Source organism: Trichosurus vulpecula, chromosome 1, assembly GCF_011100635.1.
Source record: "Trichosurus vulpecula isolate mTriVul1 chromosome 1, mTriVul1.pri, whole genome shotgun sequence".
NCBI lineage: Eukaryota > Metazoa > Chordata > Mammalia > Diprotodontia > Phalangeridae > Trichosurus > Trichosurus vulpecula.
The window spans coordinates 449,298,464-449,325,350 of NC_050573.1; the positions used below are offsets into that span (position 1 = coordinate 449,298,464).

A 26,887-nucleotide genomic window follows, 5' to 3' on the forward strand; every position below is an offset into this window, starting at 1 on the left:
TTGGACTACCTGAAAGCCATAATCAAGAAAAAGAGCAAAGATATCATCTTTCAAGAAATTATCAAGGAAAACTGCCCTGATATTCTAAAACCAGAGGGTAAAATAATATTCCTCAGACTTTTCATTTTGGGATCTCTTTCAAGGAGAGAATATAGCAGGCAGCCAGAAAGAAACAGTTCAAGTATCATGGAGCCACAGTCAGGATAACACAAGATTTAGCAACTTCTATGTAAAAGATCAAAGGGCTTGAAATATGATATTCTGAAGGGCAAAGGAACTAGGATTACCAGAAAGAATAACCTACTCAAAGTCTGAGGAATATTATAACCAAATTCCAGAGCTCCCAGGTCAAGGAGAGAATATAGCAGGCAGCCAGAAAGAAACAGTTCAAGTATCATGGAGCCACAGTCAGGATAACACAAGATTTAGCAACTTCTATGTAAAAGATCAAAGGGCTTGAAATATGATATTCTGAAGGGCAAAGGAACTAGGATTACCAGAAAGAATAACCTACTCAGTAAAGCTGAGTATAAACTTTCAGGGGGGGAAATGGACATTCCAGTGAAATAGAGGAGTTTCAAGCATTATCAATGAAAAGACCAGAGTTGAATAGAAAAATTTAACTTTCAAATACAAGACTCAAGAGAAGCATAAAAAGGTAAACAGGAAAGGGAAATAATAAGGGACTCAATAAGGTTAAACTACTTAAATTCCTACACAAGAAGATGAAACTGGTAACTCATAAAACTTTCTCATGATTAGAGCAGTTAAAAGGAGTTTATATAAGATAGCAGGCACAGGTGTGAGTTGAATATGAAGAGATATCTAAAAAAATAAAATTAAGGGGAGAGAAAGAGGAATGCACTGGAAGAAAGGGAAAGGGAGAGGTAGAATTGAGTAAATTATCACACATAAAAGAGGCAAGAAAAAGTTTTCACAGTGGAGGGGAAGATGAGGGAGGTGGTGGTAGGGGAAATGAGTGAGCCTTACTCTCATCAGAATTGATTCAAAGAGGGAATAACATACGCACTCAATTTGATATAGAAATCTGTCTAACTCTACAGGAAAGTAGGATAGGAAGGGGATAAGAGAAGGTGTGGGGGGGTGATAGAAGGGAGGGCAGATTGAGGGATGGAGTAGCCAGAAGCAAAAGACTTTTGAGGAGAGACAAGATGAAAGAAGAGAGAGAATAGAATAAACGAGGGGTGGGGCAGATAGGATGGAGGGAAATACATTTAGCAATCATACCTGTAAAAAAAAATTTGAAGCAAATTTCTCTGACAAACTCCTCACTTCTCAAATATATAGAGAACAGTCAACTTTAATAAAAATAAGAGCTATTCCTCCAATTGACAAATGGTCAAAAGATATGAACAGTTTTCAGATGAAGTGATCAAAGCTATCTATACCCATATGAAAAAAATGCTTCAAATCACTATTGATTGGAGAAATGCAAATTTAAATAATTTTGAGATTCTACCTCATCTCTATTACGTTGGCTAATAGGGCAGAAAATGAAATGACAGATGTTGGAGGGGATGTGGGAAAAATGAGACATTAATGCGCTGTTGGTGGAATTGTGAACTGATTCATCCATTCTGTAGAGCAATTTGGAACTATGCCCAAAGGGCTACAAAGCCATGCATATACTCTTTAATCTAGCAATACCACTACTAGGTCTGTATCCAAAAAGAGATTTAAAAAAAGGAAAAGGGCCTATATGTACAAATTATTTATAGCAGCACTTTTCTGGTGCCAAAGAATTGGAAATTGAGGGAATGCCCATCAACTGGGGAATGGATGAACAAGTTGTAGTATATGATTGTGATGGAACACTGTTGTACTATAAGAAATGATGAGCAGAATGCTCTCTTTCTGCTCTCAGAAAAACCTGGACTTACATGAGCTAATGCAAAGTGAAATGTCCTGTATACAAAGTAACATCAATATTGTAGGATGATCAGCTGTGAATGACTTAGCTATTCTCAGCAATACAATGATCCAAGACAACTGTGAAGGACTTAGAATGAAAATGCTCTCCATCCCCAGAGAAAGAACTGATGGTGTCTGAATACAGATTAAAGCATACTTTTTTTTAACTTTCTTTTTTGAGGTTTTTCTTTTATGTCTATGTTTTCTTTCAAAACATGATTAATATGGGAATATATTTTGCATGGCTACACATGTATAACCTATATCAAATTGCTTGCCTTCTTATTGAGGGGGGTGAGGAGGGAATAAGGGAGAGAATTTGGAGCTCAAAGTTTTTAAAAATGAATATTAAAATTGTTTTTAAATGTAATTGGGAAAAAATAAAATACTAAACTAAAAACATAAATTTGTAAAAGTAAAAACAAAGAGCTACAAAATATTCCCCCTTAAACCTAAGATACACTCTCCCACAAACACAATGTCAGTGGGAAATATGGGTACATATTTAGAACTTACTATTAGTTTGGTACAAATATAGGAAACACATGCCAGCTCAACTCCAGTAGTCTAAGGCCCCTATTGTCTTTCTCTTGGTGATCTCATACTATTCCCTACTGAGGGTAGCATCTCTGATGGGCAGTTTACTCATATGGACTCCCTGGGTCTGCTCCTTTCCCTGGCTGAACTCTCCATTACCAGGTCTATTTAGTTGTCTTTTTTCTCTGTTGCTAAAGGTCACATCCCTTGAGGCTGAGGCCTTCCCCCAACTGTCTGTCCCCCAGCATGTCCTGAGGGAAAATGGTCCTTTTTTTTTTTCAAAGATCACCAGCAGTGGGGCCTGCCAGCCAATAGTAAACTATTCTCAGATTCCATCAAAGAGAACCTCTTCACACTTCATAGGGGGATAATGGTATAGATTTAGCATACATAACACACCCCTTCATCAATTGGGCTGGGGAGACTAGAGAGGGTCAGTTGGGTTATATTTCTCACATATTTATTCTTACATACTTATATATGTACTTGTTTCCCCTATTAGGATAAGCTGTTTGAAGTCAGGAAGTCTTTCTTTTGTACTTTCATGACCAGATGCATAAATGCTTATTGATTGATTGATTACCTATTTAAGGAAGAGCTAGTAGTCCAATTTGACTGGAATATATTGTTTCAAAAACAAAACTCATCATCTTTCCCCATAAATTTACCCCTCCTCCTAACTTTCCTATTTCTGTTAGATATCACCATTTTCCTCATCATCCAGGTTTAAAAGCTAGAAACCATCTTGGACTCTCCCATTTTTTTTTCATTCCCTATGTTAATCATTTTCCAAGTCTTATCTATTATTACTTTTAACATCTTTTGTATCCATCCCTTCTCTCTACTCACACTACAGTCACGATTCCAGGACTTCATTAATTCTTTCCTGGCTTATTGCTACAGTCACCTTCTAATTGGTTTCCCTGCATCCAGTCTTTCCTCTCTCCAGTCTATCTTCCACAAGATTTCCAGCTTGATATTACTAAAGTACTAAAGTGACCATGCTACTCCTTTGCTAAAAAGGTTTCTAGTCATTCTTCATTGCCTTTAGGTTAAAATAAAGCATTTAAATCCTTTCATGATCTAGCTTCAGTCATTTTTTTCAAGTCTGATTGCACATTACTACCCCTCATGCACTTAATGTTCCAGGCAAACTAGTCTCCCTGCTGTTCCCCTTTAACATTGCATCCCTCACCTCAAGTGTTCTCCCTCCTCATCTCCATTTATATCTTCAAACCCCTAACTCCCTTCAAGCTTAACTCCAGTGCCATTTTCTTCAAAAAGCCTTTCTTGATTCCCCCAGTTGTTAGTGCCCACCAGTTATTATTTTTATTTATATAGGCATGTATTGATGTGTGTATAATTTACCTTTCTTTGAACACAGTGTATCCCTACAATATAAATATACAGCTGTAATTAATATTCCCATTTGATATAATGCAATAGATTTTTTGTTTATGTGAGCAGAAATAAATTACCAAAGTTTGGGTTTTGCAATGAAGATCTATGACATTGAACTTATAAATAAGCCCTGAAACACTGCAAGGTAAATAAGATTCACAGTTATTCAAAAGACTTTGGTCTAACCATCCACATAGGAAAGGCCAAATAGATAAAGAATGCCAACTGTCCAGATTATGATATGGAGTTGGATAGACAGCTTATTATGTTAGTTTGTCAGTAGATATACATGTATACTCATACATACATATATGTATTCATATATGTATATGTGTGTATATGTGTGTGTGTATATACGTATACATACACACACACATATCTTGGCCAGTCAGAGGACCAGCAAAACATATTTGCCTATTAGCCATATTGCAAAAAAAAAAAAAAGAAAGAAAGAAAGAAAAGGAAAAAAAGACCGAAAGAGAAAGAAAGTGAAAAAGCATGCTTCAGTCTGCACTCAGAGTTTATCAGTTCTCTGAAGATGGATAGCATTTTTCATCATAGGTCCTTTGGAAATGTCTTGGATCATTGTCTTAATCAGAATAGCTAAGTCTTTCACATCCTTAAAATATTGCTATTGCTGAATACAATGTTCTCCTGGTTCTTCTCACTTCGCTTTAGTCTGATTGATATGGCTCTGTATAAATTAATTTAGGTAGAATTGTCATTTCATTATATTGGCTCAACCTATCTATGAGCAACTGATATTTCTCCAGGTATTTAGATCTATATTTGCATGAAAAATGTTTTATAATTGTGTTCATAGAGACCCTTGGGCCGTTCTTTGAACCAGTTCAGATAAGAATGAATTTCTAGTATGCCCACTCCACCACCGTTTTCCCTCCACTGTAAAGGTTCTTCCTTGTATATGTCTTTTCTGTGTGATAATTTCTCCCATTCTTCCGCTCCTTTACCCCTTGGTCAGTAAATCCCTCTTATTTTTTTGAGATCATCTCAATATAATTTACTCACTGCCGTGCCCTCTATCTATGTAGAGTCCTTCTAACTACACTAATAATAATAAAGTTCTTAAGAGTTACATGTGTCATCTTCCCTTGTGGTTTTTCTTTCATGTTTACTTTTTTATGCTTCTCTTGCTATTTGAAAGTCATATTTTCTATTTAGCACTGATCTTTTCATCAAGTATGCTTGAAAGTCCTCTATTTCATTGAATGTCTATTTTTTTATCTTGAAGGATTATGCTCAGTTTTGCTGGTGAGGTTATTTATTCTTGGTGGTAATCCTACCTTTTTTGCCTTCTGGAATACCATATTCCAAGCCTTCTACTCCTTTAAAATATGGTAGCTGCTATGTCTTGTGTGATCCTAATTTTAGCTCCATGTTATTTCAATGGTTTCTTTCTGGCTGCTTGTTGTATTTTCTCCTTGACCTGGGAGCTCTGGAATTTGGCTATAATATTCCTGGGAGTTTCATTTTGGGATAACTTTCAGAAGGTGATAGGTAGATTCTTAAAATTTCTGTTTTACCCTCTATTTTACCCTCTAAGATACTGGGGCATTTTCCTTGATAATTTCTTGAAAGATGATGTTTAGGCTCTTCTTTGATCATGGCTTTCAGGCAGTCCCATAATTCTTAAATTATCTCTCTTCAATCTGTTTTTCAAGTCTGTTGTTTTTCTGAAGAGATATTTTACATTTTTTTCAATTTTTTGTTCTTTTGACTTTGTTTTATTGTTTCTTGATATCTCATGGAGTCATTAGCTTCCACTTGCCCAATTCTACTTTTAAGGAATTCTTTAGTAAGCTTTTGTATCTCTTTTTCCATTTGGCCAGTTCTGTTTTTTAAGAAACTATTTTCATCAGTTAGGTTTTGTATCTCTTTCTACATTTGGCCAATTCTGTTTTTTAAGGTGTTATTTTCTTTAGTATTTTTGTACCTCTTATACCAAGCTGTTAATTGCCTTTTCATAATTTTATTGCATCACTCTCGTTTCTTTTCCCAATTTTTCATCTGCCACTCTTATTTGATTTTTAAAATCATGTTTTAGGTCTTCCAAGGATTTTTGTTAGGCTTGTGTCCAATTCACATTTTTTTCTTTGAGGTTTTGCTTGTAGTTGTTTTGACATCATTGTCTTCTTTTGAGTTTGTGTCTTAATCTTTCATGTCACCATAATAGCTTTTTATGGTCAGGTTCTTTTTTTGTTTGCTCATTTTTCCAGCCTATTTCTTGACTTTGAACTTAATGTTAAGGTTGGGCTCTGTTCTGCTTACTTGGAAAGCAATAACCCCACATGCGCTCCTGGTCTGTGCTCTGGTCCTTACCCAGGTAGGTGCTTACCTTTATTCCTTTTAGCCACAAGTGGTATGCTTCTCAGGGGCCCTGCTTCCTTGGGACCAAAAACACTCCTCTCTGCCCTAGGACTGTGACCTGGAAGTGAGTATAGGCAATGGAGTTGCAAAACAGCACCTTGTCCTGTGCCTAGTGCCAGGACAGAGGTCCCCTGTAATCTCTTTATGAACAGTTACATGATCTCTTTACTGTCTCTGGCTTGAGAGCTCCTAAGCTGCTGCTGCTGCTATTCCCACCAACAAGTCCCACAGCTGGTGCTGCTGCCACATTGACTCCAGGCCAGCCCACACCCCAATGTCACAGACCTCTCTCTCTGACCTCCTAAGTTGTCTTGGACTAGAAAAACAGATCATTTTGATCTTTTGTTGGCTCTGCTGTTTCAGAATCCTTTTTGAGACATTATTTTAAAATTATTTAGAGAGGTTGTTGTGAGAACTCGGCTGTAATGTTTCCTCTACTCTACCATCTTGGGTCCACCCCAGAATGCTATTGCTTTGAAGAATTACAGTTGAAAGTCATCCATTAAACAGTAAAGGTACATGATGGACATTAGAAGACTACAGTACATTACCTAGGAAGAATGTCTTCAGGATGTCACCTTGGAAGATGTATGACTGAAAAAAAGTGGATCAGTCATGCAGTAATACTGAAACATATCCAAGGAACAGACCTTAATGCTCTCTTGATATCCACACAATATCAAGAGAGCTGTCACGTTGGTGGAACCTCTGAAGAGGATTTATGGGTGACAAGAGACACAGAGGCTGAGAAGGCAAGGGTGACTTGTAATCTATACCATAAGAGAGACTACCATCTTTGAGATTGTAGACTTATCAAAATATTGATTACTCCTCACAAGCATTGTTGGACAGACATAATCCGTATTGTGAGAATTCATATATACTTTTTGTCCTTGACCAGAATGTTATTCTTAAAAAGGACTTGTTCTCATTTTTTTTGTACTCTCACTAATCTTCAGGATAATACTAGTACAATATCTCATGCTGTTATTGAAACTAAAATATCTCATGCTGTCATGAAAACTAAGAACCCTGAGGAATTTAATTAGGAAAACTGTACATTTTGTATAGATTAGTTGACACATAGGTTATTATTCAATTGAGAATTTTGATATAAAAATGTTAACTAGTATTTGCCAAAAATTGTACTTTGTAATTAATCTGGTTTTTATCCCATGTCCCTTTCTCCTTTGTCATGTGAGTTTTAGGTTTTGATAGAGTTCTTCTTGTATCTCCATGGATACTCTATAATGTCAGGGTAAAACAGACCTCTATTGGCTGCCAGTTAGTATTTTAGTACCCCATAATCTCTATAGGCAACTTCTAAAATTAAAGAAGCTCCATCTAAATTTATATAGCACTTTTATTTTGTTTTTATTCCTAAAAGCGATTAATTTTCCACTCAGAAGTAGGACCTTTCTTTTGGAAATTAAGTCCATTAAAAATCAACCCATCAAAGGATCCAGCTCTGAGCCAGAGAGTCACTTGATTGATCCCATCCCTGTCTGTTCCAACTGTGTCTGGAGAAAATGGAGCACCAGTTAACATATCTTGAGGTTTCTGGTTTCATAAATATTGAGCTACATATATGTCTATGCTTAATTTTTGAATTTTAAATTAAGGTTTTGCAGTCTCTGCAAAGTGAATTGGTAAAAAAAAAATTACTAAGAATAAAATGGTTGGCATGATTATGATATAGTTCTTAATAAGTTGTGAACACAATACAGTGGTGACATTTTTACTGTGGTATTCAAATTAATTGAGACAAAGTAATATAATTAAATTTATAATAGAATGAACCTTACAACTTTTGTACATCTTTAAAAATCTTTTAATATTCAATATACCCCATCTTTTGCTGAAATCTCGTAAACGATTTGGCATTGAGTTCACAAGACTTTGACACATTCTTTGGTTTTTCATCATGAAACCATACTTTTATCATATTAGATGGTTTATCTCATTGTGAACAATCCATTTTTCCAAGTCTAGCTTTGACTATGGCCCCTAAGTTTTCAATGAGATTTAATTTAGTCCAGTTTCAATGCTCAGTGCTTTATTTCCATCTCTTAGATAAATTTCTTAATCTTTCATGGCATATAATATGGTGTTAGGTTGTATTTCAGTATTCATTCTCCATTTGGGAATTTCTGTAATTCTAGAACAGTTCTGCTTCTCAATATATCACTATATCTAGCACAGTTCCTCATTCAATGGGACACCTCTGATCTCATTGGAAGTTAAAAAAAACATCTCCAAAATGTCTTTATTGAGTATATGCTTTGCATTCTGATGATGATGCCCAAGTCTCACAGGTTCACCCAAATTACTTTGAAAACAGTTTTGGTAAAAACCTCAAATGAAAAAGTAAATTTCATCAGTAAAAATTACCTTTTCCAATCTTTGTTGCTCCAGCCTTTGTGTATTGTCTTACCCATGACAAGTGTTTTTGCTTCATAGCAGTGGTTAGGAGCTATTTTTTACTCATCTTCTCATTATTATTCCAACTTCAAGAAGCCTATACCACCACATGGTATAGGAATTAAAAATAGCCCCTCCAGCTTCCAAGTCCTTCTGATGGTCTCTACTTATAACTACTGATAACTAATTTAGTTATTTCATTGTTTGTCACTTCTTTGGTGGTAGTTGTGGTGGTGGTAGTTGTTATTGTTTTCATTTTTGACCAGATTTTTCTCAGCACTTTAATGCAACTGATCCTATTTCATTATGGTCTTGAATGATCCTCAAGCATGTGTGACTCCCCCATACCAACAACTTGCTCTTTAAGAGCTACAACTTTTGTTGTTCCTTTTGAATAATATCCATTTTAAAAGCTACGAAATTTAAAAAACGACAAAAGAGAACAACTAACAATGGGCATATGGCATGAAATCCAGCACCCAAATGACAGAAGCCTAGCTAATGGTGAGAAAACCAGCTCAGTGTGGTTTCATATGGGCAAGTTCAGACATTGTGTGTCAGCCTAGTATCAGTAGACGCATACATATGTGACTATCACTGTCATAAAATGAAACCAATATCAGGATTATTGTGTATCCCAAGTAATTCACACACCACTATAATTTTTTAAATGAGGTGGTGGTTATAAACTAATGAGATTGATCATAACATAAACTGCATCTGAAACAAATTTCAAAATAAGAATTACAAATAAATATTAAGCAATGGTAATACTGTTGGAAAAATATGCACACTTTCTAAAATGTCTGTTTGAAGGATGGTTCTTATTTAATGCATAAGTTCTGGTATTTTTGTAAAGAAAAAAATCAGTCTCATTTTGTCAACACACTTTTTATAGACAATCATCACCAAATGGTTGCCAAAGAGATGATTAAGGGAAAAGAATAGCGTCATTCTGTAATGGCTCTTATGATGTGGTTTGAATATGACGCTTGGCTTAGTTGAAAACTCAGGAAAAGATCACCCAACAACCTCTTCCCTCGGTTTTCTCTCCCCTGTGAACCTTGGCATAATTAGACGATAGTTTTGCTGCCTTCAAAGAGTTTATTTCCTCTCATAGCTCTTTTCCCAGTAGAGAATGTGAGGCAGCTCTCAATGCTACCAACTTGGTCCTCATTTTACAAATTTGTATTTTGGAGGCTGTGGAATTTATACATTTTAAACTTTATGCTCTTCTTGATTGCCCATTCCTCTGGCTTGATAATGGTATTCTTGAATTTTTTTTTGTCATCTGCATTTTGAAGAGCATGGTTTAACCCTTATCTACTGGTGGAAAAAAAAAACCAAGCAGTACCCAACTTCTCACATTAGTGGTACTCGGGGGTGTACTGGAGCCAGCTCTAAATAGCTTGCAAGCCAGTTGTTAAATTTTCAGGGTGAACATTTATACCTCAGAAAAGGAATCATCACAAATCGGGGCTTGATTTGATATTTTGTTCATTGTCTAGACTGAAGAAAGTGTTAATAATGCACATTAAACTTCGAAGTGTATGTGTGCACAATTCCCCCCCCTCCCCCAGAGAACCTGGTTGTTGAACATTTACCAGCACACCCCATATAAAGCAATACATGCTTTACAAACATTCCTCAGGCTCACCAGGGATGTAGTGGAAGACTCAAGGAGTGAAGTTATCCCCATACTGCCTAGAAATTATATTCCAGTTATGGAAGTTATCACCAAGATTATAGACTAATTAATATTATTAATAATAATAACTACTATTTTAGGAGCATTTAAAGGTTTGCAAAGTAATCTTTTATCTTATTTGAGTCTCATAACACCTCTGGTACTACTCCATTGATCACTACAGTTTGGGTGAAATCTTCTAGCAGCTTATGCAGCCATCTGACAATAGTCAAATCCAAGCCATTTACAATATCCTAGCTTATTGACGATAATATTTTGAGAGATAAAATGAAATGTTTTACTGATCTCCAGATATCATACCAACTGATTTAGAGAGAAGTGCAGTGGACCTTGGAAACAGAAGAGAGCTTGGTCGGGAATACATGTAATGTTCGTAAAGATTCTCCTCAGATGAAAGCATCCCAGGGTGAGGGGGGAGCTGTTTCTAAAGTGGTCTGCCTGTGAAGGAAATTACATGGAATGGAACCATGTAGCTGGTAGCAAACAGAAGGATTTTGTGGGGAAAGTGTAGATGCGAAGTCTACGTATGGCTCATGGAAATGTAAAAATAAAATACATAGGATTACAATGGAAAACCATTATATTGAAATACAGCTATCCAAATATTTTCAAAGAGCAAGTTCATGGATCCCAAGTTAAAAACCCCTGTGGGAAGGGAAGCTGTGTATTGTTAATTGAGGGCAGAGTCACCAGACCTTTTCCATTCTTCTCAGGTCCCCAAATTCACTCCTCTCTTGGATTCTCAGCTGATGACTTTGTCTTCTTTACTGAAAAGTTCTAGGTGATTTGATATGAATATCCTCACTGTCTAACTTTTCCATCTCAAAACTTGTGTAATTTCTCCTATCCTCACCTCCTTCTGTTTTGTCTCAAAGAAGAAGGTATCACAGCTAATTCTACTTGAATCCACCTACCATCCCCTCTAGAACCATACTACATCAACCATTACTTCTTTTTCATGCATCTAATTTCTTCCTCTGCACTAGTTTATTTTCCTTTGCTTTTAAAATGCTCTCTCTTATCCACCCCCCCCCCCCGAAAAGGCCTTCTCTTAATTTTTCTTTCACATCCAGCCCTCTTTCTACTTTTCAGCAGCAAATTTAGTCCACATAGCAATGGAATACCAGAAGCAACGGGAGTAAATGACAGTGGGGGAAAGAGGACAAAGGAAAGAAGAGTAGCTTGTAGTTGTTTTCTTATTTCTTAACTATCTCACTCCCCAAGCTCTTACAATCTGGCTTCTCTTCCTACTAGTTTACTGCCCCTGCTATTTCAAAGGTCAACAATGGCCACATTGCCAGTGACTTTTTCCTCAAATCCTTATCTTCATTGACAGTCTTTGCAGCATTTGGAATCGTTCATGACCTGCTCCTTCATAGTTTCTATTCCCTTGGCTTCCATGATAGCATGCTCTCCTGGTTCTCCTCCTACCTCTCTAACTATTGCCTCCTCTTTTTCCTACAACCTTGATGTAGGAACTGCCCAAGATTTTGTCCTTGATCCTCTTCTCCTTTGTACTCTTTACACCAATGAGATTATTTATTTCCATTGCTTCTGGAGTGGCGCCTACATAGATGTTTCCCAACTGTGTATCTATAGCTTTGACTTCTTCCATGAATTCCAGAATTACATTTCCAGTGGGAATCTCAACTTCAGTGTCCAGTTGGCTTCTCAAATTCAACATATCCAAAATAAAATTTAGTGTATTTTACCTAAAACCTATCTGCTTCCCCAATTTTACTTTTTCTTTTTACACTGTACTTACTCATGCTCAAAACCTCATGTGATCTTTGACTTTTTCCTCTCCTTCACCCAGCTAGTTGCCAAATCTTGTTATTTCTCCTTTTTCAATATCACTTTTCTCCTTTCCATTTCTACTGGCACCATGCTTACCCAGCTTCTCATTGCTTATATTGATTTTCATAGTAACTAAATTTCCCCACTTTTGGTCTTGCCCTCTTCTATACAGTTTATATATGCTTGGCAGATTCATCTTAACTATTTATGGACCTGACCACATCAAGACCTTTTAATGCCTACTGAATCAAGTCCATACATGTTAGCTGAACCTGCCTTTATGGCCTTATTTCAAACAGAATTCGAGCTAATTTGTACTGCTCACTTGTCCACTAACATCTAGTGCTTTTCTACCTGTTTTCGTGTGTTCATACCATATTCTCTGCCTGAATCTTCTCTACTCCTGTCCCTGCCTATTGCAATCCTACTGTGCCTTCATAAAGCCTTCCCTGAGGGGACTATCCATAAATATTTCCTTTCTCAGAACCCTCATAACACCTCACTGGCACCTCTCATGCACTTTTTATTTTGAATGCTACTTATTAATATATGCCTTATCTCTCAATAGGTTATGAAATACTTGAGGACAGAGACTGTGGCTTGTTTATTTTGAGATCATTCTCAACACTTGGCACAGTGCTTTGCAAACATTATGCATTTAATATGTATTTAATTGACCTGAATTAAATTTATTCTAGTATTGAAGTTAGGATCCATTTTATCATATATTCCTGTTATAACTTCAGTATAAGAGTTTCCATTTGAACTTTATATGTTTAAGTACCCAACCTTTCTAATCCAAAATTTATATATTTATTTTCTCTCCTTCCTGCTTTCTCTCTCTCTCTCTCTCTCTCTCTCTCTCTCTCTCTCTCTCACACACACACACACACACACACACACGCACGCACACATTTTCAAGATGTATGATGTTTGTCTTAAGGGCAGAATTTGGCCCTACTCTATAAATGTGTTCAGAAAATAATATAACACCAAGATGGAAGGCAGCTTGTTTTTAACTTGTAGCTAAACATGACATTCAAATGTTAATTGGATGAATAAATCTTGTTCATTTTACAGACATGAAAATGTCAATGGAATAAAACTATTTATCACAAGATAATGGTCTCCTGCCGCCAGATAAATGCCAAGATGAAGATACTTATTGAAAATGTATCAAAATATTCTATTGCTATTTATTGAAAATAAAGGTGGAAGAAAAGTTCACATTTTTCAGTTACAAAGTGAGACACATTCTAGCTATGACATCACTCTATTATATTTCCAGTTTCTTATGAGTGACAGTGTTACATAGGATAGGAATAGCCCTGGATTCAAACATGAGAGACCTTTGTTTGAGCCCCACTTCTATCCTTTTTCAGCTCCATGGTCAAAGGCAAGTAATTAAACCTTTTTGAACCTCAGTTTTCTCATTTGTACAACAAAGATGATAATACCTGGATTGCCCATGTCACAAAGTTGTTATGAGGAATAGGCTTTGTAAATTGTAAATACATTGAGCATATGGTTGGCCACCAGATGATTAATTCTTTGGCCATGAAGACCTGTTTTCTCCTTGCATTCATTGACCAACATAAATATCTTTGAGGCTACTAATGAAGTCATTTGACATGTTTTCTTCACATTATTTTCTCAAGGTGAATTTAGTAATCAATGAAGAAGTAATGAAAAAGGTATCTCAAGGAAATGTATGAGTGAGAAAAATGGGCTGGTTACATGGAAAGAGAGAAATAATAGAGGGACAGCCCACATGGGCAAAATTTGCTCAGAATGGGCAAGCATGGATAGATTGAGAGTGAATGTCCACATCAATCCCTTGAAATATTGGAGCATTTAATGCATTGCATGCATTAAAATTTATTAATTTAATAGATTTCTTATATCTTTACATAGAGTTTACAAGTGACAGTACTTAGTGCTTAAATTCCAGCAGAGCAGCTTGCCTTCATTTGAGCAATGGATTTAGAATAGCAAATAGCTTTTCAGTAATTCCCCTTCTGCTTTCTATTCTCTACCTGCAATGACTTTTTGGCAAAGAGGAGACTTACAAAGATCGTGATTACTATCTTCAAATATTTGCAGGGCTATCGTATAGAAGACTTGTTCTTCTTGGCCCCAGAGAGCTAAACTTGGGTTAATGGATAAAAATCTCAGAGATGCAGATTTGGGTTCCAAAGAAGGACAGCTTCCTAACAAGTAGAGTTATCCAGAATTGGCACTCTGAAGGTGGTGGGTTTTCTCCCACCAAAGGTCTTTAAGTGAAGTCTGGATGACCGTCCTGGGGTATGTCATCAAGAGAGTTCTTATTCAGAATGGAAACTCCTTGAGTATACAAGTGATGTAGAATTTAGAAAGAATAGTATGGAGCCTAGAATGTCTTCATTTGGCCCAAGAATTTGGCCCAAGAGGGATACAATGCTGCTGAAGTCAAAACTATAAGTGCACAAATACTAATGTAAAAATCAGTCCAGTGAGGTAGGAAAAGGGGAGCTGGCCAAAGGGACCAGTTTATAGGGAACTCGTTGACCAATGTACATTTTTAAAAGATATGTAGAGAGAAGATGGGAGCAAACAAAGGTGACTGAGGATGCTTAGAAAAGAGTGTTGTGGTTTTATAACTCCAAGGATGATGGGATGCTACTTTGATGGAAATCATAAGCTTCTGGATGGCTCAGAGGAATAGCTAGCATGTTGGATGATGGAATTGAAGTCCAAGAAGATCTCAACAGATACTGATTATTCAGATCTGGTAAGATGGAACTTAATAGGGACAAATTAAAAGTTCTGTTTATGTGTTGAAAAAAAAATCACTTGGGGGGAGGCAGAACCAAGATGGCAGAGCAAGAGAAATCATTTTTGCCTTAGCTCCCCAGCATACCTCTTCCACAACAACCTAGAAAATTCACTAGACCAAATTCTGAAGGTCAAGCCAAGACAAAGTCACAGTGAGTCATTTTTCCAGCTTAGGGTAGCTTAGGAAAACGGAGAGGTCTGTGAGCACTGGGGCAAGGGCTGGCCAGGAGCCTTTGGTAGAGGCAGGGAGCATTCCAATGTTCAGGGACAGTAAGGAGGCTGAGAATGAACACTAGGGGCAGAAAGAGAGCCCAGGGGACCCCTGAACTAGTGCTGAGAGTGAGAAGAGGTACCTTCTGGTAGCTCAGTCTCCCATTACTCAGTTCCAGGGCTGAGAGAAGCAGTTAACAAGCAAATGTGGGGCCTACCTGATGCCAAGCACAGAATAAATTCCAAAACTTTAGCTGTGTGGCTCTGAGCCCAAGAGCAGAGCTACTACTCAGTTCTAGCCTTTAGCCCAGCATGTATGTGCTGTGCACAGCCTGCAGTGCAATAACCAGGGCAGGGCACCAAAACCAGAAGGAGAGCCTGCTCGCAGTTCAGTCCCTCTGAACCTATAGAACCTTGCAGTAGGCTGACAATGCCTGCAGCAGTCTACTGAAACTCAACTGTACATGAACTAATAGACTCAGTTTGCAGAGCTCAGATCAGGAAAGTAACGAGACCTTTCCCCAGATCACACCACTTTGGAAGCACAGAATTCAACAATTCGATCCAGTAAACATTTCTTAAGTACCGACTGTGTTCCAGGTACTGTGGTAAGTGTTGGAGATATAAATAAGAAAAAAGCAAGACAGTCTGTGCCCTCAAGGAGTTTATAATCTAAGGGGAAGACTGCACATGAAAGGAAGCTCAAAAATGGGAGAGAGGGAGCTTCAAGGGGTATTTGGCTTGGGGCAGGGTGGGTGGGGTATGATTTTTCATGGAATTGAAAACAAGCAGAGCTACTGATGGAAAATGGAGTAACCTGGAAAGTTCTGAAAGTCCAGAGTCTTCTATAAAGATGTGAGCCTGACTTTAATTCCTGGCAAAACTCTAGAATATATTATTAAAGATTTCTGTGCATTTAGAAAAGAGAGTCATGATCATTAAAGACAGCATGGCCTCTTCAAAGAGCAGGTTAATTTAGGCTAAACTAATTTTCTTTTACTATGCTGGAAATCAGAGAATGTCTGGATTTAACCTGGTATTTGACAGAATTTCTTCAGATATCCTTATGAATGGAGAAATGTAAGCTGCCTAATAGTATATTTTTATCAGTGACTTGGATAAAGCCATAGATGGTGTAGTATGTTTATTCAGTTTCTGGATGACACAGAGTTGTGAGGGATAATTATCACATTGGGTGACTGAATTGGAATCCCAAACGACCTCAACAGGCTAGACTGATAATTCAGATCTAGCAAGATAGAATTTAATAGGAATAAACATAAAGTCCTATACTTGGGTTGAAAAAAATCATTTGCACAAGTATAGAATGAGGAGGGCATAGCTAGATAACAGTTCATGTGAAAGGACCTGGGCTTTTTAATGGACTATACAGTAGTGTGATATGGAAGTCAAAAAACTAAATGCCTTTTTAATCTATTAACTGAAGCCAAAGATCTGCCAGTTGAAGATGGACAACAATGTGTTGTCCGAGGGTTATGACTTCTGGGCTGTGACTGGCCTAGCTGTGAGCTCTGAGGTACCTTCAAACACTGTGATTTTGTGATTCCTCCAGGACAGAAATGTTTTCTCCCTCCTTTGAACCCTTTTAGTACTTATGGACCATGCCACATTCACTACATTATAATTTTCGTACACTTCTTATCTCCTTATTAGTTTGAAAGTTCCTTTATAGTACGGACCAAGTTATTCATCTTTATATTCCCAATAGCTTCTGACACAATGTCTTGCAGAGTAGGCATCCAATAAATATTTGTTGAAATGGATACATGATTTGTGTGAGTACTGGATTTTAAAGAAAAAAAGAAAAAACTAAGATTTTGAAGTTGTGTATCATCAGGGTATGTTTGTATCTGAGTGTAGTCATCTGTCTCTATAGATCTGCTACCAGTTTACTAGTTGTATTCAGAAATTCCCTCCATGATATTTTTGGATTCTACTTATTTTCCCAAATATTTGGAGACTGTGCCAATTAATATTCAGTAAGCAAGTAGATAATTTAAGTGTTGTTTTCAGTTTTTTCAGTCGTGTTGTGACCCCATTTGGGGTTTTCTTGGCAAAGACACTGAAGTGGTTTGCTGCTTCCTTCTGCAGCTCATTTTACAGATGAGGAAACTGAGGTAGACAGGGTAAGTGGCTTGCCCAGGGTCAAACAGCTAAGTTTCTGAGACTGGATTTGAACTCAGACTCCATGCCCAGCACTCTGTGCACTGTGGCACCACCTAGCTGCCCCAATTTAAGTACTGGTGCGATATGAAGTAGATAAGTCATATATTTAAGCAACATTAACAGGTAGTTGTTTAGATACTGTTCTGGCTGATGTGCATTAATGAAAGGAATATCTTGGAAGAGCGTATAGAGAGCCAGCTTCAGAGTCAAAGCGACTACCTCTGATAAATATTGGTTGTGTGATTTTAAGCAAGTCATTTACCTCTCAGTGCTTCTGGCAACTCACTGAGACTATAGATTGAAGTGAAGTTGATAGATTTTCTTCTCATTAACAGAGGGAACTTCCTCATGGGAGTTCCCTACTCCAGTGAAATTCAAAAAACAAATTATTATTGAGTTTAAGATACATATACTCATGTATATGCCTATGTATTTGTCGTATATGAACATGTCACATGTATAGTTGTGTTGTATAGGCAAAGAATTTAATTCTAACTTTCAGGTATTTGCGGAAATACTCTGAACATTATATAAGAACTAACCAAAATATAAACTTTTTCAGATGGAAAGCCTTTAACACTGAAGGAGATATGGGATGGTGTCCATCAATTCTATAAAGATCGTCTTCTTCAAGAGCCGTGGAGCACCATTACACAACAGGTTATTCAGTATTTCCAGTTATTCTTTGTAATTAATTTTTCAAGAAGAGTAGGAGTTATTTTAGAAGTCTTATTAAGATACAGATAATTTTCTTATATGGGCACTATAGTGATTCACATATTAGTTATGAGTTAAATTTGCAAGAAAACCGAAGTCTAACTTTGATTGATAATAGAATTGCAATCATTTTGGAAAAGAAGTGGAGAAAATTGATCTGTCAATCAAATAATTTGTTATTACTGTCTAATGTACTAAAATCAGTAGTTAACGAATTTAGAATTTTTTAAAGCACTCTCTTCACAGTGTATGTAGTATAGCCTTGAAATTTACATTACAGCAAATTGTGCTCACTTGCAAAATCATTTTCATTTGGATGGAAAGGCTTATTTTTTACCAGCCTCCATTAAGCCTAATCAAAGCATGCTTTTTCAATTGGCTTTACCAGTCATTAGGATGTTATGCCTGGTTATGAGTTAGATCATAGAGATAAGACAGATTATATACTCATCAAAATGTTTAAAATGGGCTACTCACTTTTAATCAAAGACCTGAGTTGTAGATTGATGTTGCATATTTCACACTGCTGGTGTGGGATCATTGTCAGAATTCAGTTTCAGTTTGTTTTGGTATCATATGAGAGGAAATGAAGGAAGAGCAAAGATTAGCAGGGAGCATTACCTTTGAGGATATTGCTGGTACCATTACCCTGCTCATCCACACTGGACACTGCTATAAAGACCCACACCAAAATCCCACTGTTGCAGAGAATGAGCATGACAGTAATAACCTATCTGATAGAATGATTTGAAAAGCATTCTTTGTAAAATGTAAGGTGCACTTGTCTTACATAATTTTCTTTATATTACACTGCTTTTCAGCTTTTGCGGTAACACACCTGTTACATCTTATATGTGGTATTAGCAAAGATCTGTATTTTTCCAAAATTGAGTCCTTTCTTTTAAGTATAAACCACATGTAAATTTGATTATGACAATTACATACCTGGCTGTGTCTCATGTAATATGCACTGTATTTTGTCAGACCTTGTGTGCTGAAATATTGCATAAGGAAAATCACAGAGGTGACTGTGATAAGCATACACAGTATTAGTTGTCTAGAAAGAAAGCCTCAGAGACTTTGGTAGATGACTGACTAGGATTTATAGAAGAGCTGGAGGAAACAGTAAAGAAGGGGACCCATTAGACATTTGATCCTTAAGTGGGTGGGCCAAATAAATAATGAAAACTGGATAGGATGGCAGTGGGTATCAGAAGGAAAGGACCCTGAATGACATATGTATTTTGTATGTCTGGAATATTCTATATTTATTTTCATATTTTTGTGTGTTTAATGTGTGTAAAAATATGGTAATTCATTTCAATAACTTTCCTTTATCTTTACTTGATGAACTTTTGAGGTGACATTTGGCAAATAAGTTACTTTTTTACTCTTGGTAGTACAGGAAGTTAACTTGTTAATGATTCTTAAATAATGAAGCTTGATATGTTGCATAGTGATTTCTAATGATAGCTAATAAAGTGTGATGATTTAATTGTGCTTCCTCTAGTAATAATCTTAAGTGCTCAAGTGAAGTTGCAGTGATTGGCTTTCTTCTGAACTCCTTCTCCCTGGAGTCTGTAGTTGGCTCTTTGATACAACATCTGATAACAGGCTTTAACTGTTCCTATTTTAAATAATACAAATCAATTAAAACACACACACAGCTGTTTAACAAAACTTCTCAATGTTGGTATAGGTCTCTGTGGGTATTTCCTGATGGCTCATAATGACATCAATTTAGTGCACCTGGTAGGATATATGTGAGCTGGAAGTCGCTTCATTCTGAAATGACAAGAAAATGGAGAAGCATTTATGGATTACCGCTGCTTCTTCACAAGTACTGCCAGCACTGATGGTTTTTTTTTTCCAACAAAGGAGTTAGAAATGGGGCCACAGACATGGTGTAATTGTTTTCTAATAGTATGCTGGTAATCTGTTGAGCATAGGTTTCAAGATATTAGTTCAGGCCTCAGAGAAATCACGCATTCTCTTCCACTTGGGTGGATTTTGTGGTGAGATAGTATATATACCATATTCTGTGCCTTTTGTAGAAAACATTCTTAAGCTTAACAACATGTAATGGCTCTGCTTTAGTTTGCTGACAAATATTGAATTTAAGCAAGATTTCTGTGATCCATTTCAGCCTTAGTAACAACTTACAGTAATATTTCTTCATATGAAATTATTTAAAATTTTCAACAGATAAATCGATTATTGAGAGGCAGCATGGCAAAGTAGATAGAGAGGCAGGGAGAATCAGGAAGACTTGGGTTTGAATCTCACCTCTGACATATGCTGGCTGTGGCCCTGGGCAAGTCACCTACACTGTCAGTGGCCCAGGCAACTCTCTAAGATGTCAAATTGCAGAACAGATGCTGATCAACATTTGTAGTGGGGGCCCTCTATGCTAATGAAATCACACATCTGGCTCTCCCCCCATCCTGATTATTAGAATTTGACTTTTATTAAGTGAGAAGCCTACTACAGGAGCAGAGGGTGGTTGTCTTTAATGTGATTTTGTCATCGACATCAAGCATAATTTGTTAATGTTTGCGTATTTTATGCTATCTCTAGAGAAATAGCCCTCTGCTTTGAATCTTGTTTATTCCTGACATTTTACTGGCATGGCATAAACATTTTCCTTGAATCTTTGTATAAATAATTTGTTTTTTTCCATCTGTGCATTTAATATATCAAATGTTTTATTGTATATTAGATGCTACAGGCTTTTTCTATATTTATTCCACCTCTAGATTTCCTTCTTCATTTTCCTTACCATACTTTTAACTGACCCATTGACTAAGTGAAGAAATTAGTCTCAAAAGAGGATTTGTTGGGGCTTTTTTCAAGATTCCAAATAATTTCCCCTCCTAATTTCTGACATGTTTCATTTCATTTCAAATTCAAACAAATTCAGAGTATATAGTAGGATGTATGTTTCTCAGAAATAGAACATCTATAGATTATGCTAGTATACATTCATATTTTTATCAATTAAACTTCATCAGTCAATAAAAGTAAAAGGCTAAGCTCATGCTTCTTCCTTAAGCTTCTGTCCAGTTTGTTAGTTGCTCAGCTTTTTGCCATAAAAAATAGAACAATAACACTTTATTTACTGCAAAAACCCCTTATTTTGTTTGTTTGTTTTTGAGGGGGGAAGGCAGGGCAGTTGGGGTTAAGTGACTTGCTCAAGGTCACACAGCTAGTAAATGTGTCAAGTATCTAGACCAGATTTGAACTCAAGTCCTCCTGACTTCAGGGCCAGTGCTCTATTCACTGCGCCACCTAGCTGCCCCAATACTCCCTTATTTTAAAAGTAAATGTTTTATATGCTTTTATTTTTTCACATTGCTGGTATTTCCCAATGACCCTTCTTTGCAACAAGGAGGTTGCTGTTGAGTCATTTTCAGTCCTGTCCGACTCCCTGTGACCCCATTTGGGGTTTTCTTGGCAGAGATACTGGAGTGGTTTGCCATTTTCTTCTCCAGCTCATTTTATAGGTGAGGAAATGAAGTCAAACAGGGCTAGTAAGTAAGTAAGTAAGTAAGTAACGGCCAGTAAGGCAGACTCAGCTAGTGAGTGTTTGAGGCCAGGTTTGAACTCAGGAAGATGAGTCTTCCTGACTCTAGGCTAGGCACTCTATCCACTATTCCTTCCACCCAGCGGCCCTAACATACAGGTAAGCAAAATAATAGCCCTTATAGTCTACCGCTTCCCAGAGTCAAGAGGAGAGAGCTGTGTTCCACGGTCAGCCCTCTGCAGTCACGATTGATCTGCAACCAACACAGTTCTGAGGTCTTTCAGTGTTATTTTTCTTTACGTTATTGTTATCATTGTGCAAATTGTTCTTTTGTTTCTGCTTACTTTTGCTCATTTCCCTGAGCTCCTAAAAGAAATAATTTCAAATTTTTGAAAACTGTCCGTTATTGTTTTTGTCATCCTTTTTTTAAGTTCCAATGTCATCAAACATATTCTAATTTGTGGGGTGGTGTTTGGGCAGGTAGGTGGCACAGTGGGTAGAGTGTTAAGCCTGAAGTCAGGAAGACTTCATCTTTCTGAGTTCAAATCCAGCCTCATGCAGTTACTAGCTGCGAAGCCCTGGGCAAGTCACCTAGCCCTGTTTGCCTCAGTTTCTTCATCTGTAAAATAAGCTAGACAAGGAAATGGCCAACCCCTCCAGGATCATTGTCAAGAAGTCCCCAGATGGGATCATGAAGAGTCAGACATGACTGAAAACAGACTGAATGGCAATAACAAAGCATTTGATGGGTAGACGCAGGCAAGGAGGAGCTCTGCTTGCATGCTTATTTGCAGCTTGATGCAATTGGAAAAACATGTTTGTGACTCCTGCCAAGGTCTGTAGTAGTGTGGTGCCACTAATGAGGGGTGAAAATATCTGTGACTCTTCATCAGTCTATGGGACATAATTCTCTGTTGCCCCTTCCACACACGCCTTTTTTAAATGCCTAAACAGCTTTCTACATTCTGTTACTTGAAATACAAAGTTTGCCCAGAGAATTTGTAGCTTTACAAGGGCAAAACATTGTCTTAATAAGCTTAACAGATTTATAAATATAGACTATACTAGTTTTGTAGAAGTGTTTATCTGATGGAAAGAGCAGTCATGTATATTTAGAGGACCTGGTTCTAATACTGACTTTGCCACCTGTGTGGGCTTGGACAGTTCACTTCACCTCTACAGACTTCAGCTTCCTCTTCGGTAAAATTAGAAGCTCTGACTAGATAACCTCAAAGGTCCCTTCTGCAAGGTCTAAATTCTTGTGCTTTGGATTACAAATTTGTTATTACAACTATAATAAAGGGAATTTTAATTCTGTACCTTTCTCATGTATATAATTATGGTGTTTTTCCTCTTCAGAATTCAGGGAATATTAATTGTGCAAGTGAGGAAAATGAAAATGTTAAGTGAATATGGTATGGGGAAAAATGTGGAGTGAAAAGTAAAAATTCATAGATTGTATGCTATAGCTCAAAAAAAAATCCATATTATGTTTTGGTTTCAGTCTCTTTTCCTTAACAAATTGGAGTAAGAATTGTGAAGATAAATGAAGGTTGCCAAGGGTGGTAATGGCTAACCCAGATGTTCACATAATTCCCTGTGCACACACAGTTTCTAGAATGAAAACATGAGTGGGAAGAGAAGGGGGAGATCAGGCAGGGAAGAATGAAATATGTCATCAAATGTACCATTTCATCTGTATTTTGATTTAATACTTTAATTTTAACCCAGTCAGTTCCAGTATCTCTTGAGCTGCTTTTGGATTTTTATAAAAACATGGATCCTAAGCCCTTGAACAATGTAATTAGAAAGTGAATGAAGAGCTTGAATTCTTTACCTTCTACTCCATTGGTATTATGACTGACCAAGCAGAAGGTGAAATAGCAAAGAGAGATTTTTACTTTATACAAATAATGAAAGACTGAAATAAGCATATGAATTTTACATATTTTTGTTTTGATCTTAACATTTAGCTAGATCATCACAAAGAGAGGATTTTATAACTTGGATCCACGGTCTAGAGGGCTGTTGCTTTAATTTTGACTCATTCTGTTCCTAGGGACAGACAGCTGTTGTGTTTCAGCTGAATGAAGTTCCAAGAAGGGTACAATGCTATGATAGATGGTTCCTTGGGATTTGAGGCCTATCCTAATCAGTCGATACTTCATTGAAGCTTATTTTGATCTTCACATTGTCTTTTCTGAATTCTTAAATCCCATTCTTAAGTCAGTAAAAAACATTACTTAATGTTTACTATAATAATTTACTTTTAGCTTCCTGCGAGATGCATAATGTGTACTACACAGCATCTTTTAAATGTGCACATTCAGCTTTTATACTGATGTGCTATGTAGCTAATTCTTTTCTAGTTTTTCTTTCAAATGTTTCAATATAAAAACCCCCAGCTCCAGCAGTCATGTTGTCTGAGCCAAAAGGATTCTTCGATGCTAACTGGCCTCTTTTGGAGGCCTACTAAATAATTTTTGAATAGAGGGAGCAAAGGAGGGTTCATGTTCTTATTAAAAGAAAACAAGACAAGAAATTTTCAAGTTAAACAAAAATAGTTACACAGGCACTAATTAAATTCACATTTTCCTGGGTTAGAATTTATTTCCTTTAAAATGCAAAATTTTCCTTCATATTGATGTGGATATTTTTTATTCCAACAGGACTTTCTAGTATTTTGCTTTTAGTACAGAAATATATGAAAATATCCTAAGCAGAATGTGTTATTTCTATTCTTTTTTTAGTAGAAACCCTACCTGAAACCATAATGACAATCTACAATTAATAACAATACTACTTAAAGTACTGTTAGTGACATATCCTTGTAAAATGAGTTTATTAGGGTTCCTTGGAGTTGTTTTTTACTTCTGGGAACCAAGTGCACAAATATTGTGCATGATCCAACCACACCTGGACCACCCAAGGGACTTAGGTTCAAAGCACTTTTACCTCAATTCAGAGAACTGTCAACTTCTGAAGTCAACTCTCATCTAAATATTTAGTTGCTTACCATCTTAACAGACACATGCAAAGACCAACATTGGTTTAATAAGACATTTAGTCAGGAAGGAGATAAATAATAAAGTAGTAAAACACAATATTCACAGACATTTCCCAAATGAATACAAGCCATATCCTTTATCCCTAGAATAATTTGGGAAACAAGTTATTCTAAAGTCTCACAGCTCTGATAGGGTAATCAGTTGGCCAAATCTCAGCAACCCAAGCCTTCTGGACTCATCCAGAAGTTGAACTCAGTGAAAGACTGAATCTATGTCTAATTATCTGGTTCCTAGTTGTTCCCTTCTCTATGCAGCAAATGTTATGGCTTGCTCAAGACACTATCTCTAGCTCTTGATTACATCTCCTTTCACCAGATTTTCCACAGCTAAGATGCCTCCTCTCCTTGCCCTACTGCAGTCATGATATTCTGACAGGAAAAACTCCTGCTACGGGTGGGTGCTGCTGTTTTTGAAATGCCCATTGCTTTATATAGTGATAAGCCTGACAGAAAATTCCATTAATCCTCCAGCATCATGAAGATTTCTCCATTTCCTTGGGCAAACAGCATAAGGAGAAATGGAGTCATTGTACTTCCCCAATGAGCACCTGTACTTTAGGCACAGGCATCCTGAGAAATGTAGTCTTCCCATATCAGAAAGGTTTGTTATATATACAGTAGAACACTGTACCAGCAACATTCTTGTTGCTTTATTTTCATTTCTCTGGATTAAAAAAAAAAAACACAGAAATTGAGGTAAAGCAAAAACATAGGATGCCTGAGCAAAGGGAGGGAGTACTACAGAGAGAGAAAAGAGAGCAGCAAAGATGAGAACTGAGCACATCATAATTGATCCAATAGCTAGCATTGGACATGTGCTTTCAAATGACTGTACTTTGTACTATAGCTTCATAAAATCAAGACATTATTAGTCCCAGTTCTGCTCACTGAAACTTATTCCCTCTTCTGGGGTAACTTCTCATGAAGCAGAAACATGCTATAAAGAAAAATGTACTGGATTATAGATCAGAAAATCTGATTTCTCCTTTAGACTCTGCCATTTATTAGCCAAGTGACTTTAGGCAAGTCATTTCAACTCTATTGAGAGTTTTGCCACAGCTTCCTCAACTATTAAAAAGAGAGTGGGGGTCTGGACTCAGTGATCCATAAGGTTTCCTCTGACTCCGAAGTTCTCTGAGTATAGCTAGGGCTATATTGTAAGGAGAATATTCAGTGACTTATCAGGATTGTCCTCTGTTTGTGTTTCTGCCGGTATCAAGTAATGCTGGTATAGTCACAAAATTTAGGTGGATTCCCATTCCAGATGAGCAAATGAAAGTACTGGAGAAATGTAGCCCTACCTTGTGGTTTATTAAGGAGAAAGAGGTATTTCCTGAAAGGAGGGGGAAAGTACTCACGGTGGAAACAAGTAAAAAAATGTGAACAAGCACAAAGGAATTCTAACTTGTATCAAGATATTGGAGGGTGAACGAAAAGTGATACAGAGGAGAAAAGAAAAACCACTGAATATTTGGAGCTAAGTACAATGTATAAGGTTCTTCTTGTAGAACAGAGATTCTTAACTTTTTTCTGTGTCAGTCCTGTAGTCCGTCTGATGAGGCCTATGGACTGCTTGGGAAAATAAATAGGATTGTAAAGGAAACCAGTTATATTGAAGTATATATATATATAGAAATACAGTAATCAAAATTATAATAATAAAACCAAGTTCATGGACCCCAGGCTAAGAACAAGTTCACAGACTCCCCCTGTGGTAGAGGGAGCAAAGAGAAAACAGCTCCTTGTGTTCCAAAGAATGATGATGTGGATCCATTGGTGCCCTCAGATAATTGCTTATAAAGTGATAGAAGAAAAATAGATGAGTCATAGTGGTTTATAATGATTGTGGCTGATTTAAGGTGGGGTATTTAGAAGAGAAAGACAAATTTAGGAAATGGTCAACTAGCAAAGAGAATGATGTCTGGAGATGTGATTTGAATTTCTGTACTATTACTTAAAATAGGAAACATGGACTCTTGGTGCAAGGTTGGAGGTGGGGGGATGGAGGTGCAGAGTGCAAACCTAGCAAAGGTTAGCTTAAAAAAAAAGACACACACGCATGAATGAATCTGATTAAGGAGGCTTTAAATTGACAAAATGCTAAGCCTGGTACCATAGAGAGGAGTAGGTTCAAATGAGAAGAATAGCAGAAGAAATATCTAGTAATTCACAGGAGACAATATCG

General features: G+C 36.9%; 1 protein-coding gene across 2 annotated transcripts in view; it reads left to right on the plus strand.

The window, feature by feature from the left end:
- The window catches only part of ATG10 (autophagy related 10), a 335,179-nt gene that overhangs the window by 240,344 nt on the left and 67,948 nt on the right, over positions 1-26,887 (plus strand). For both annotated transcript variants that reach the window (XM_036742357.1, XM_036742358.1), the window contains one exon: positions 17,958-18,055. In XM_036742357.1, coding sequence (XP_036598252.1) covers positions 17,958-18,055 — 98 coding nt within the window. The remainder of the gene's footprint in view (positions 1-17,957; positions 18,056-26,887) is intronic.